Source organism: Meleagris gallopavo, chromosome 2 (assembly GCF_905368555.1).
Source record: "Meleagris gallopavo chromosome 2, MGAL_WU_HG_1.1, whole genome shotgun sequence".
NCBI lineage: Eukaryota > Metazoa > Chordata > Aves > Galliformes > Phasianidae > Meleagris > Meleagris gallopavo.
Genome location: NC_139405.1, coordinates 60,159,847 through 60,173,315, shown reverse-complemented (window position 1 = coordinate 60,173,315; position 13,469 = coordinate 60,159,847). Strand labels below are relative to the sequence as shown.

Sequence of the window (13,469 nt, the reverse complement as noted above, 5' to 3'; positions counted from 1 at the left end):
GTCGATAATTTGGGTAATTCTAAGTCATTACTCTTTGCTCATGCTTCAACTTGTTCATAATGCATCTTCTTTTGACAAGACAATGATATCTTCAAGATCTGTAACCCACTGAAAATTTAAGAATATTTCAGAAAAGAAAGAAAATTGCAATAAATTGTAGTTCAAGATTTTACCTGTCACTAGATAAACATGATATGCAGTTTAGATTAGTAAATTGATTAAAAACAAAAACAAAAAACAACAACAAAAACCCCACTGGATTATAAAAGGTAATGCACCAAGATCCTAAAGGAATAAATGTAAGTGAAAGATACTGAACTTAGAACAGAAGCTGTAAGAGTAGTGCCTAACTTGGAGCTCAGTACTGATGCTGACTGTCCAATAAGAAAAGGGTAGAAGGAGGCAATGACTGAAAGATTTTGTGTATTTGTTCTCAAAGTGTGAGTCAAAAGACATACAAGTGGTTAGATATTTTGAAAGGCTCCTATGACTACTTAACTAGGTCATGAATCTTTCTAAAGGGGTCTCTAAAGAGACAGAATCATGCAGGAGGACATCAACAGAAGATGCTAGAAGTGTGCAGCTCTGACAGCCAGTAAAATGCTGGAAGCCGTCTAGAGCATGTCTGAAATAAAATCAGCAACTAATATTTCTGAAACACATAAATCTCCAAGAAGCTGCCATATGAGGGAAAACTCATCATTTTATTTGTAGCACTGCAGGGTGAGCTAGTGCTGAACATTGGTAATAGCATGTTTTGTACTTCTGATACTACACTGCAACATGTTGATACAGAGACATATCTGTAGTTGATATAGACCCGTATGATATAAAAAAATTCATACCTAAGAAAGCTCAGGGTGAAGGATATTATTTGTACTCTCTCTATCCTTACTAACATAGTACTTCAAAATTCAAAAACATTATAAACGCCATATGTAATATAATGATATATATAATATAATCATAAGCGTTATATAAAACTCTAGTCCACCTTACCTCTTTTAACTACACCCCTTCTCTGAAAATAAAGTTTTATTTTCTTTATGGCCTCAATGGGCAAGGTGAGGCACATTTATTCCCTTTCTATCCAAATGAAGGTGATACCAATTACCAAAGACGAATGTCTGAGAAGGTAATTGTATACACAGTGTATGTGATAGTCTGGATTCAACACAGCTTGAACACGTGACTCAAAAGAGACTGAAAGATATGCTAAATGCTTTGAAATTGGGTCCAATTCATTATGAAAGAGAAATTCATCATAAAACAAATTCAGGGCTATGAAATCTTGCCAGGAAAAAAAAAAAAAAAACAACAACAAAACCCAAAAATGCCAATTTCCATTAAAAAAAACTGGACATCTAATCCTTTTAATTCTCATTTGTATTTCAGTAGCATTTAATTTTGATGCTTTCCATCATTGTTACTTCAGTGTACTGAAGTACCAAGTCATTTCTTTTTTTTGTAGTTAACTTGCTCCCCCTGCCTTAATCTTGAAGTAATGCTATCCTAGTGTTAGCGTAACAACAGTTTATTTCTGCACTGTGGTATTTAATAATATCTTGGAATAGTCAAAGAAACAAAGATGCATTTTTATGTATATTTTTATTGTAGTATATGTGGTGTGAGCAGAACTATAGGAAATTATTTTAATACTATCTGATACTGAAATGCAGCATTCTGTAAGGAAAGTTCAGATGCAACAGTAATACACCAGGCTAGGAGACTGGGTATCTCATAATCCTAGTAAAACTAGGAAAAAAATAGTAAAAAATATCCTCAATTCTAGGTAACTTACTCAAGTTTTTAAAAATGGAGGGACAAAAACTGGATTTCAGATTAGAAAGCTTAGTGTAAGATAAGCTACTTCATGCTTCATTTAAATAAATCTAGTATGCGAAAATCCAAAGTAGTAAAGTAAAATCTTCTAATATTGGAAAAATCTTTCCTCATTGTGATGTAAGTCAAGAATTCATTTTTCCATTACCATTAAGAGTTGGATAACGACCCAGCTTACATGATCCAGTGGACAATATATGACCTTTTGGTCTGCAATAGTTTCTTAGACTTGAATGCGGATGAAAATCTTAGTAGGCTGGAAGGATTTGTAGAATTTATTGACATCCACCTAGAAGATTTTTGTGAATATTAAGAAATGGTTGAGTGGCAGACTACAATAGCTGAAAGATACTAACTGCTGAGAGTATGATGCATTCCTTGCAGACAAGAAGCAGAGTCAGCTGTTAGGCTTCACTAATGGACCAGAGGAAACTAAATTTTACTGATTTTCTGGGGCAAATGGTGCTCAAATTGTGAACCTAAGGGGAGTAATGAATAAGATTTTTTGAATGTGTGAAGAGGAAGACAGGAAAAATTAGGCATTATAAACCAACAATTAGGCAATTATATGACAGTACAAAATTTGTAAAATACACTCTAAGACCAAATTAAAAATTGCAAGACTATTCCAGGGAAATTCTTATTTGCAATCAGGACTTAAGGTTTTATAATGGCGGAAAGAGTTGAGTTTGATTTTAAACCAGGCAAATCACGAGGGAGAAACACAGTCACTGGTCCTAAGAATCTGCAGCAATGTTGTATGTAACATTGGCTATTTCATGTTGGGCACATGCAGACTCCAGACTCTAGCTAAGGGAGTACATGGGGCTTGGTGATTTTGAAGTTCCTTGCTGCTCACCAGAAAACCCAGCAACCTCTCTGTTCTTACCAAACAGTTCCCTGTTTCTTTTGGGCATGCTTCACACACTTCCATCCCTGCCTGTCACTGCCCTGTACTTGCTCTCTTCACGGTGCCAAGCAGATCCAGCAGACACAGAATGTTGCAATGCACCTGTGAACCACTGCTGGCACCTGAACCGCTAGTCTGGCGGTTAGTGATAACTGGGGTCTGAGATGTGCACTGTGTTGTGGGAGCTCTTCCCAGTTTCACTTAGATGATCAAAATTTCCCACTGGTGGAAAATCGCAGGTGCTAAGCACCTACACACTTGGTCTGCAGAGATGGGTTTCATGCCTGTAGGGTAGGAAACCATTAGAAAGCAATATGAGCCCTTCTTCAGGGAAGAACTCTAGACATATATTTTGTGAGACGAGGTCACTCTCAGACCTGTCCTACTGGAACACGGTCGAAGAACAGGAAAGAGCAGCAGGGTTTGGATTGGGATTGTAATAAGACAACACAGGTAGAGAAGAGTAATATGAAAAATCCTCCACTCTTCTTTCTCTCTGTAAGATAACAGCACTTGCCCAGGGAAGTGGTGGAGTTATCATCCCTGATGGTGTTCCAGAAATGTGTAGATGAGGAACTGAGAGACATGGTTTAGTGCATGGTGAGGATGATTGGACTAGTGATCTTGGAGGAGTTTTCCAACCTTAATGATTCTACAAAACTATTACACTTTTCTTTGAAGTCAAGTTCTCTTTCCAGCTCAGCTTCAGAGAGGAAATTTTTCCAGTTAGATATAAGTACATTTGAGAATGTCCACTTTGAATATTAATTAACAGATAGTCGTCGAGGTTGGGTTCCCATAGCACACATCAGTTTCTAGACTGAGAAGTTCCCATGGACTTCAAAATTCCACAGTAATTTTCTTTGCTTTCTCCATTAAAAGAAAGAAAAAAAAAAGAGAGAAAGAGAGAAAGAGAGAAAGAGAAGAAAGAGAGAAAGAGAGAAGAGAGAAAGAGAGAAAGAGAGAAAGAGAGAAAAGAGAGAAAGAGAGAAAGAAGAGAGAAAGAGAGAGAGAAAGAGAGAAGAAGAAGAGAAAGAGAGAAAGAGAGAAAGAGAGAAAGAGAGAAAGAGAGAAAGAGAGAAGGAGAAGAGAGAAAGAGAGAAAGAGAGAAAGAGAGAAAGAGAGAAAGAGAGAAAGGAGCTAAAACTAGTGCACAGTGTGTTAGGCAGGAATTTCTTTACCAGTGATATTAAGATCAAGAACATATGTGGTGTAGAAGCACTGAAGATGACCAGCTGTGCTCTCAGTCTGCGCTGTCAGTCTGTTAACAGGAATGAACCTTCAGCTTTAGGCATTCTGGGGTACAGGTTGCAAAGTAATAAGATATGTGGAAGAAATTGAAATATGAAATTGGATAATGTATTTAATTTACTGTACTAATAGGCAGCAGTCTAGTTAAAATGTTGCCAAACAAGCACATTTAATATTTGCTGTGATGATTTATCCTGGGGATAAATTAATTTTCAGAGAACAGTTGCATCTGGAGGGGGGAAGAATAAAGTAAAAGTCAAAAAAACTACTACTTTGTCCCATTTTTAAGGAAGATGAGATACTTAGAATTGTATCAGAAGAGACAAATCCATTTAATTTTTCCATAATAAGCCATGCCAGTATTTCCTCTTTTCCTTATCACAAGCAGATTGCTGCAATCGCCATTCTTGCCAAGAAACAGAGTCATTGGAATATTTTTCAAAAATGAACACAAATATTGGATGCATGCAGGTGGAATAAATTAATTATAAGCATATGGTCCTAATGTAATTATTTCTGCAGTGTAGTGTCGAGACATCTAAGTATCCAGCTATATAATACACCGTGGCAACAAAGCTGCTTTAAGAAATTATCATGGACATAAATGTTTGAGTCAGACTTAGTGAAATGATTCAGACAGAACACCCTGTGCCACACACACATTTCTAAGTCATTTTTTTAACTAGCCCACGGCAATGATGTGGTTTACACTATTTATCCAGTTGTTCTAGCACAAGAGAACATGGCATAAAACACGTACAGAAGGCAGGGACTGGGAGCATCTTTGAGGAAAAAGCACTTCTTAGGTTAGCTTCACACAGTTAACTGCTCTATGATATGCCCTAAACCAGTCTGTATCAGCTGCATTTCAAGTCTGAAAGTCATTTTGCAATAGTGACAATCAAAATGTTATTGGCTGGCATTGACTTTTGTCCAGTTCCCAGTCTCCTCTACCAAGGAGTTATCACTCTCTTATTTGATAAATGTGTGAAGTAGATTAATGAAAAGGTTGGAAATAGAAAAAGAAAGTTAGAGAACAGTCTTAAAAACAAAACAAAAACAAACAAACAAAAAACAACAACACACACACACAAGGAAAAAGAGCACAGATCAACAAAAGATCCATAAAGCAACTTACAGTGAGAACTGCTAGAGGCAAAAAGAAGCAGGGACAGTGGACAGGTGAGGGAGACAGCACTTTGCCTGGACTATTACAATAATTTAGATCAAACTGACAAAAAACAAACAACAACAACAAAAAATCCAACAAAACCAAAATAGTGTCTTTTCTATAATCCAGCAGATGGTGCTATGATGCAATATACTGGTTAAAAAATAAGTACAAGAAATATGAGAAAAGTGAACCTTTTGCTCCTTTACCTGGTGCTACTGCTTTTTTAGTGGCTGGAGAAGCTGCAGGGGCTTTTGCTGGCTCTGAAAAACAAACCAAACCAAACAAATTAAAATAATCACTACGAATTTTTATGAAAAACAGAAATGTGAGGAAAGGCTTCCAGTGGGGTACATACAGCCTGTAGTAATTTCTTCACTGAAGAGTCAAAGAGATTACCCAAAAAGAACTGAGCAGAGCTCAAGTTTAAGTAACTTAAAGGCAACAACAAAATGGGCAGTAATAAGCCCTTGTCATAAGACACTGAATCCTTTCTTTTATCTGGTTCTACTGAATTATTCCATATTCGCTGACAAAGCAGAGTGGCAGGTACCAAAGGCTTTGGGCCTGGCCTCCCCACCCAGGCAGCTGCTGGGAGCTGAGAGCCTCCACGTCTGGTCTTGCAGCTGTGAGAGCAGGGGCTCCTGAACCAGCCTGCAGCAGCTGGTGAGTATCTGCCATTGGCAGAGTAGCAAATACAAAGTGGCACCTCCTTGGTTCCCACACCTACTCAAAGTGCTATCCATTCCCCTAATCCGAATCTCTCCCTTATGGAAAAAAAACAGCAACAATTGCACTACCTCTGCAAAGTATGTCCACATAGGCATGGAGGAATCTTGACAATGACGAACATGAGGGAACAATTTCATATGGTTTGGTACTGCATTTGAAAGAGTAACTGCCTGGTTCTCCTAAGGAAGCAGGGCTACTTAGCTCGTTGTTTGTTGTTCTCATAAAACATTTGCATTACCTTCTCTTTGTTGAGGTAGAACATTTCCTTGCTCCCTGTTGGGAGCACAGCACATAGTTTCCCAAAGTAGACATGAAGAATCTTAACCCTGTATAGAAGAACCTGAAATGCCTTCTAGATTTATTTACTCTTTTGTGGTCTTTAATTAATTATTTTTATCCTCAGGAACTGATAAAATAAACTGTACTTAAACCAGTATAAAATAACAAATTTCTGTAAATTAACTCCAGATTTTTATATCAACCAGAAGATCCTCTAACATAAAATTCACATTTCCATATTGTGAGAGGAAAAAATTAATCATTTCCATCACAATCTGAATTACTGAATGTCAAAAAAATGTTAGTTAATCCTTCACATCTGTCAAGAGTTATTACCAAGAAAAAGAATGTGGTTATCAGAAATGCAATCTCGAGTTTTCCCCTCCAGACTTTTGAGAACTTCATAGAAGATGCATCAGATTGTCTTGTGAAAAAAATATGAAAATAAAATATAGTTTTGCATGTGTGAGATTGTTTTGTTTTCATCCATGTAAAAGTCTGCAGCAGATAATTACATCCTAACTTATTTATTATCATAGTGTTGTAACTACTTGGGGTGCTCACTCCTCCTTCAGAGGAATATGTAGAAAACGTTGAAGAATTCTCCTAAGGATTATTTTCCTGAGTACCTTTTCCTGCAGAAGAAACAGGAGATATAGTATGCATGTTGCACAATTGCTAGGTGGATTTCATACAGAACTGCAGGACTCCTGCATCTATTCCTTTGAGTTCTCAGCTAGAACTTGCTGACCAACAAGATTTGATTTTGGCTTTCAGAACACCTGTGAAACAAATTAAGTTATATTCTTTTTGCTCTTTTTTTTTTTTTTTTTTTAATTTACATTTGGAATATTTTGTTTTGAAGCATTTTTTTTTCAACAGTAAGTTTTGTATATTACTTATTTACATTTTCAGTAATGTTGAAACAAAGCACCAAATGTTTTCAACTTTGTTGTTATTTGGAAATATATGCTTTTTAGTTCATAACTTACAAATTATTTCAGTGCTAGGATTTTGCCTATTTATATGAAAAATTTTCAGATGAAAATAAGAATGGTAGGGTATTCTGCCATACAGGCTAAGAATATTGTATTAAGTATTGTATATAGCATCTGGAGTTAGTGCATTCTTTAATCATGAACTTGTTTGAGCTTTCAAAGTCCCATAATTGCTGAGCAGAGATAAGAGCAGATGAAATCTTGTCTGTGTACCAGTGTAACTATGTCATACTATTATTACTGTATTGAGGCATTTATGCTTATGGTTTTGTTGAAGAAAAAGGTCTAACTATTCCCTTGTTAACAACGTCGTGTTCCCAGAGCAATTTTGTTCTTTATGCAGAACAGCCCAGCCCCTATCTCTCTTCTGCCTTAGAAGTTCCCTTTCCATATCTGTGATAACTAGATAGGCAGGCAGGACTGTGGTTTTGCATTTGTGAAGATAAACTTGATGATCCTTTGGCACACCAGACTTTCAGTCTTCTCAGCCCATTTACCAAACTTGTTTCCACTGAGAGCACATTCAGCTGAGAACTCATTTGACATATTCTTCCCCATGAAATCTTTGTTTTCAAAGACAGTGACAAAAAGGAGAGGAAGGCAAAACTGTCAGTCACAAAGAGAAATGTGAAAATACAAGTAGCATAAGAATGGTTTTAGATAGCAAGAGGCAACTGAAAACTAGACATGTAATTTTTTCAATTATAAATGGTGTAGCTACTGTATTATTTGTGATTTCTACAATTCAATAACAATTATTGATTATTGAAACAGTTTGAAACTGTATGACACGTATAACAGATCATAACCTAATGCACAAATAGCATCTTACTTCTGAGTTCTTTGGTCACAGCAGCTTCTTTTTTATCTGTCAGAAGAAAAGAGAAAAAATCATATGCATTAAAATGTATATGTAAAAAGTATATAGGTGAACAGAAAATTTCAGCGTTTGCTTTATTGCTGCAAAGTGCATTTGAATGATACAGTGAATCATTTATTTTCTGTTTCATGCTGAAATTGTAGTAATTTAAATGCAAGTGTAAATGTAACAAATCTGTATGAAGGTGTATATTTATTTTCAATTTCATTTTAGTGAGATTCAATACATGGTCGAATTATCATGGCTTACATGTACTAACTGAGCCGTGGTTGCATACCACGTGCACATTCTCAGGTTTTAGAAATGTAAAGGAAGAACAGAGTTGAACAATTAAAAGCGTTAGTCTGCCTGCCACTGTTGACACCTAGTTTGGAAGGCTCTGCTCAGTCCTAGCCAAAACTAGTTGCCATATACTTCCCACATGTCATAACAAATCAAAGATTTAAATCTAGAGAGAAAAGAGAGAAAGAATCTGAGATGTCCCTCCAGTTCAGTCTGGAAGATTGCTGCTAGGATAGGAAGAAGAGATGCATGTAATAATGGTAGAGGATACTTCCTTGGGTGCTCATGAAAGGAAGTACATCCTCTCTAATAATTAACAGGGTGCCTAGAATATAAGCAGGATAGTCCTTCTGACCACAACATATGAGTGATAAATCAGTTTTGCTCTTAAACACTAAAACAAGAAACACTTCAGGGCAGAATCTGCCAAAACAAGTAGCTTTCAAAACCAAGATTTGTATTATTGATCACAATATAAATTTACTTCAATTTCACAGCTCGCAAAATTGCTGTGAAATAGCTGATATGAGATAAAAAAATGAAATGACTGCCAAGTATTCTAACAAAAAGTCTTCAAAAATTCAAGGGAAAACACATTCCATTTTGGATAATACGCTGCTCTGAACTGAAATGTTTCTAGGTTAATCCTCAGCTTCCACTAACTCTATGAAAGCATGTTTTGCAGGCATTACTTCAAAGTATGATAATTACCACATTCAGATGAAATTAATCACGAAGCAGCTTTCAGCCACGTTATCTGGCTAAGGAGCCTATTGAAGCCTTAAAGAAGTGCCTATAGGTTGCCAGATATGGAAATCTTAAAAGGTGTATATTGCAGTGATATGAATCATTTATCACAATAATCTTCTGTTGCTGGAGGATATTAAAAAATAAATAAATTGGCAGCACCATTTACAATAACAGACAGGATCTAAATAAAACCCTCAAGCTCATTCTTTGCTTTTTTCATATAAGCCATCATTTATTAGGACAACATACTTTAATATATTCTCAAGACATAATCTATGTTAAAAGAATTAATGTGTTTTTTCCATTTTTTGAAATACAAAATATATAGTAAATTTTGTGTAAGTATCTGGACAGCCTTTCTAGTAAGGTCTTGTTTAATTATTTATTTATTTGAGAGCAGAAGAATTAACAGTAGCTGATTCCAATAACATTTGATAATAAAAAATGCAAATGCTTTTATTCTTCTCTTCATGCCAAGATGCCTAAACTTACATACCTAATACCATACTTATGCAAGTAAGATTAAATGATTTACAGAAAATTGTCTAGAGAAGGTTTACGAGGACCCTGATCTATAGGGATTGTCTGATGGTATATAACATTTACATCTAGGCACATCACACTAGAATTAAATAAATGACCTAGTTAAAAAGAACTGAATAATAGGTCAATCTCACAGGAAGCATAACTTATCGTGACTTCTGAAGTCCTTAAAAGTAGTTGCTTGCTGTAAGTCACAAACTGTAGGTAACTAAGCATCTAAAAAGTAATAAATAGCTGAACAATTAATTATACCAGGGTAATTAAAATAGGGGAATTTTTTGCCTTATTTGTTTTTGCTTTGCAAATGTCTTGGTTTTAACTTTTTAATTAAGTATGTGTGGTTGGGGAAGGAAGTTTATATTACAACAGATTTTCATAGTAATTATTTTTTTCCTTAAAAACAACTTACAAAAGCAACAAAATCTCTCTGGTATTTCTACTACCTGATTAGTGGTTCTGTTTTTCAGGTGAATTATGAAGAGGAATTTGTGGAAAAAATTATCTTATTTCAAATATCACTTCTAGGCATCGTATAAACATTATCCTAAACACATCTTTGCCAGTCAGCCTGGGATGCGTAACCTCCAGAGCTTTAGGTCACCTTCTTTTTAAAGATTCACGTCTGAAATTTTGCAACTGAGAAAGTATACGTGTGTCATGAGAATGATGCCTAAACTTATTGGAAGCAAACTAACATCATTAAGACATACATAATATACAAAGGGAAATATGCTTGCTCTAGTAACCTTGACTAGAAATGCAGTCAAAGACACTGCAACCACTGGTATTGGTGACTGAACTTCTTGATACACAAAAGCAAGGAATTCACTTCTACTGAGTGTAAAGCAATAAATAAATTTTAATAGAGTATGGGGGCTCACTACAGGAGATGGATGAGACTTCACAATCCAATGCTTCTTGCGCATTAGTGCCAAAACTCAGAGTACTCTATTTTTCAGGAGTTGCTGAAGACCCATTTTATTTTTATGTCTTCTTGAAAGGTTTGTACAAATAATCCACTTACTCAGAGGTCCAAAAGCATTGGATAGCTCTAGACATTGAGGTTTTTTTTTGCTTTATGGGAGCTGTGAGGTCATTGCTTGAACCAATGATTGAGCACCTGGTGAAGGGGAATAGCCAGCAGGTGGTAACAATTCACCTTTGTGACTAGATGTCTTCCCTTTTCTAACCTCATTTAAGAGCTGGCAGCCACACTAGAAGCATCTTTTCTTATAGATTGCTTTCCTTGGAGTGTTTGGAAAGCTCTGTTTCTTAGAAAGAGATATGCAGTTCATTCTTTATTACCTGATTGTGACCTCAACCTTTCTTGGGTGATCCTAAAGCTGGTTTAAAGCAACTATATCTGCTGCTGCTTATCTTTATATGGGCTAAACGCTATAGCTAACAAAATCATTTGTTAGCTGTGAAGAACTGTGAAGCACCTTTTTCTGTTTGCAGTTATTCTAAGGAATTGTTTGAAGACAGTTATATTCTTGTTTACGTTCTCAAAAAGTGAATATGATTCTACAAGGTCAGCACTTCTGAGATGAATGGACAGTATTTTATTTTACCTGCTCTTGAAGAACACTGAAAAATCTTCTTTTTTATTAAAAAACACCAAATATTTCAACAAACGTGATCAGTTTTGAATTCAAGCTAGGAATGAGCATCTGGCAGCCAGCATAGATGTAGCTCAGTGAAACAGAAAAAGCAGTACTCTATTCTTTTTCCTCTTTTAGCACATAGCTATGTCTTTTCCTCAGGCCTCAATCAGCATTCTTTTGAAGTAAACTGTCAGTACACAGTATTTGCAAATGATATCTAAACTACAAATGAGGCAAGAAAAAAACCACATTCCTTTAAGAGCATATCCCTTTAAGCTCACTTAGCACCTTTCATGCTATTGAGTCCCTAGGAGGTTCATAATAAGCCGTTAGGCAAGGGTGCCCCAGCGCTCTACTACAGAGTATAGCTGCTTGAGTTTAAACAAATCCTGAAAATACAGTATTTCCAATATTGGTCTGATATGATCTGTAGGTCTAAGGTTCAAAAAAACTTTTGGAGATTTTTAGCAGTAGATTTGCTATATAATGTCTATTGTACATTTGGGAATAGCAGTAGAAATTGAACAGCTTTGTTCAACCTGTAATCTCTATATATAAACATCAGATCCGGAAACTAAATGGTTTTCAAGTTTTACTCTCTGGAAAGGTTTCTCTGTGTTTTTTCTTTCCTGAAAAAGTTCACTGATATATTTAATGGAATAAAAAAGTCCTAAATTAAAGGTATTCTTTAGATAAACTAATATTTCAAAGAAAATGCATTGACAGCTTTGCTAATGCTTCACTGATTAAAATAGCTGCTAGAACCTTATCAAAGAATATGACAGTAATATCATATTTACAGACAGAAACTAATTTCAGCATCATTTAGCAATCACAGTGTCTGAATTAAACAGTAGATAATATCCTAATCAAACATCATGTAACTCAGCAGGTAAATTCAGGATGCAAGACTTCTGAGGCTGATCTGAACAAAGCACCAAGACCCTGGGGATTTACTAGATACTTCTGAAAAACATGGTTCAGTAAATCAAAAACTGAAGGAGGAACTCTCATCCTACACCTCACCTGTCAGTGATCAGCTGCCTTTTAGCTGATGATCACATACTAAAATAGATTTATCAAATAACATTTGTTGGCTAACAGTCTATGTATACCCACAGAAGAAGAGTTTTATAATGAAGATGCCTCACACAATATGACCAATAGTACCACTGGCTGACTCAAAGATTTCTAGTAAGTTTTACAGAAACTTGCTTGTCCTTGCTTGTTTTATATTATTTATTTTGATGTAGGTTTTCAATTAGTTTTGTAATTAAAAATAGGAGAAGAAAAAGAATAGAAAAATGAGCGCAGAATCTCAAGAATTGGGGATAATCATCTTGAAAAAATGATATTTTCCAAAGTGCTGTGTATCCACAGTAAAAATCTTCTGATCTTATTGACCAAAACACAACTGAGAGCACATGTTAGAATTTCGGTTTTTGTTTCACAGATGCAGTACAATAGCAGAGTTTTGAGATAGTGCACCTCCAAAACGTGACAGATAACACTCCCTTTGGAGTAAGGCTCATGAGAGGAAATTATGTTAGCAGGTGGCATTTAATCATTGAGAATTTCCGTCATTTGAATGATATACATAATTAAAGTCTCTTAGAGACCAGTCTCAGTACAGTCTGCTCTCAAGCTAGCAGATGTACCAGAATTTAAAAACAACTTATTATGTAGAAAGATTTGCAGTTAATGTGATTTAAGAGAAAGACACCCTAGATGGATGAGTATCATGAAGTTAATAATGAACAGCTATTGAACACATAGTAGTTAAAGAAGCATTTTAAACCTTCAAATATATTGAGATGTATTATGGTTAAGCATTTCTTTTTCTTTTTTATTTACTGGAAGTTATAAAATATCTTTTTTTCCCTACAAAATACTATAAATTTCAAGTACAATTCTGACATTGAATATTGTTACTTCTGAACTTCCTCTTAAAATTGATAACTCCATTGCTTTCTAATTTATATATATTTGTTGATATTTTAACTCAAATTTTATAGTATTAACAAAGTCATCTTAACCATATCTCGCAGTTTTGGGGTGTATTAATGTTTATTTTAATTTCAGTCACTACTGAGAAAATGGATCCCTGGTATAGTAGCAATTTTTCAGATTGTCTGAACCTTCTGTTTTGAAGTATATATTTTATGATAATGTTATTCAAAATTTCATATCACAGAGAATTAAAATAATATTGTTTTTTCTTTTCAGT

At 35.3% G+C, this 13,469-nt stretch overlaps 1 protein-coding gene across 1 annotated transcript in view; it reads right to left on the bottom strand.

Annotated features, from left to right (window-relative positions):
• TRDN (triadin) overlaps nucleotides 1-13,469 on the bottom strand; it is a 205,327-nt gene that overhangs the window by 77,707 nt on the left and 114,151 nt on the right. Inside the window, exons 17-18 of the mRNA XM_085217385.1 lie at nucleotides 8,016-8,051; nucleotides 5,384-5,437 (exon numbers count right to left, since the gene is read on the bottom strand). Of these exons, the coding sequence (XP_085073511.1) occupies nucleotides 5,384-5,437; nucleotides 8,016-8,051 (90 nt within the window). The remainder of the gene's footprint in view (nucleotides 1-5,383; nucleotides 5,438-8,015; nucleotides 8,052-13,469) is intronic.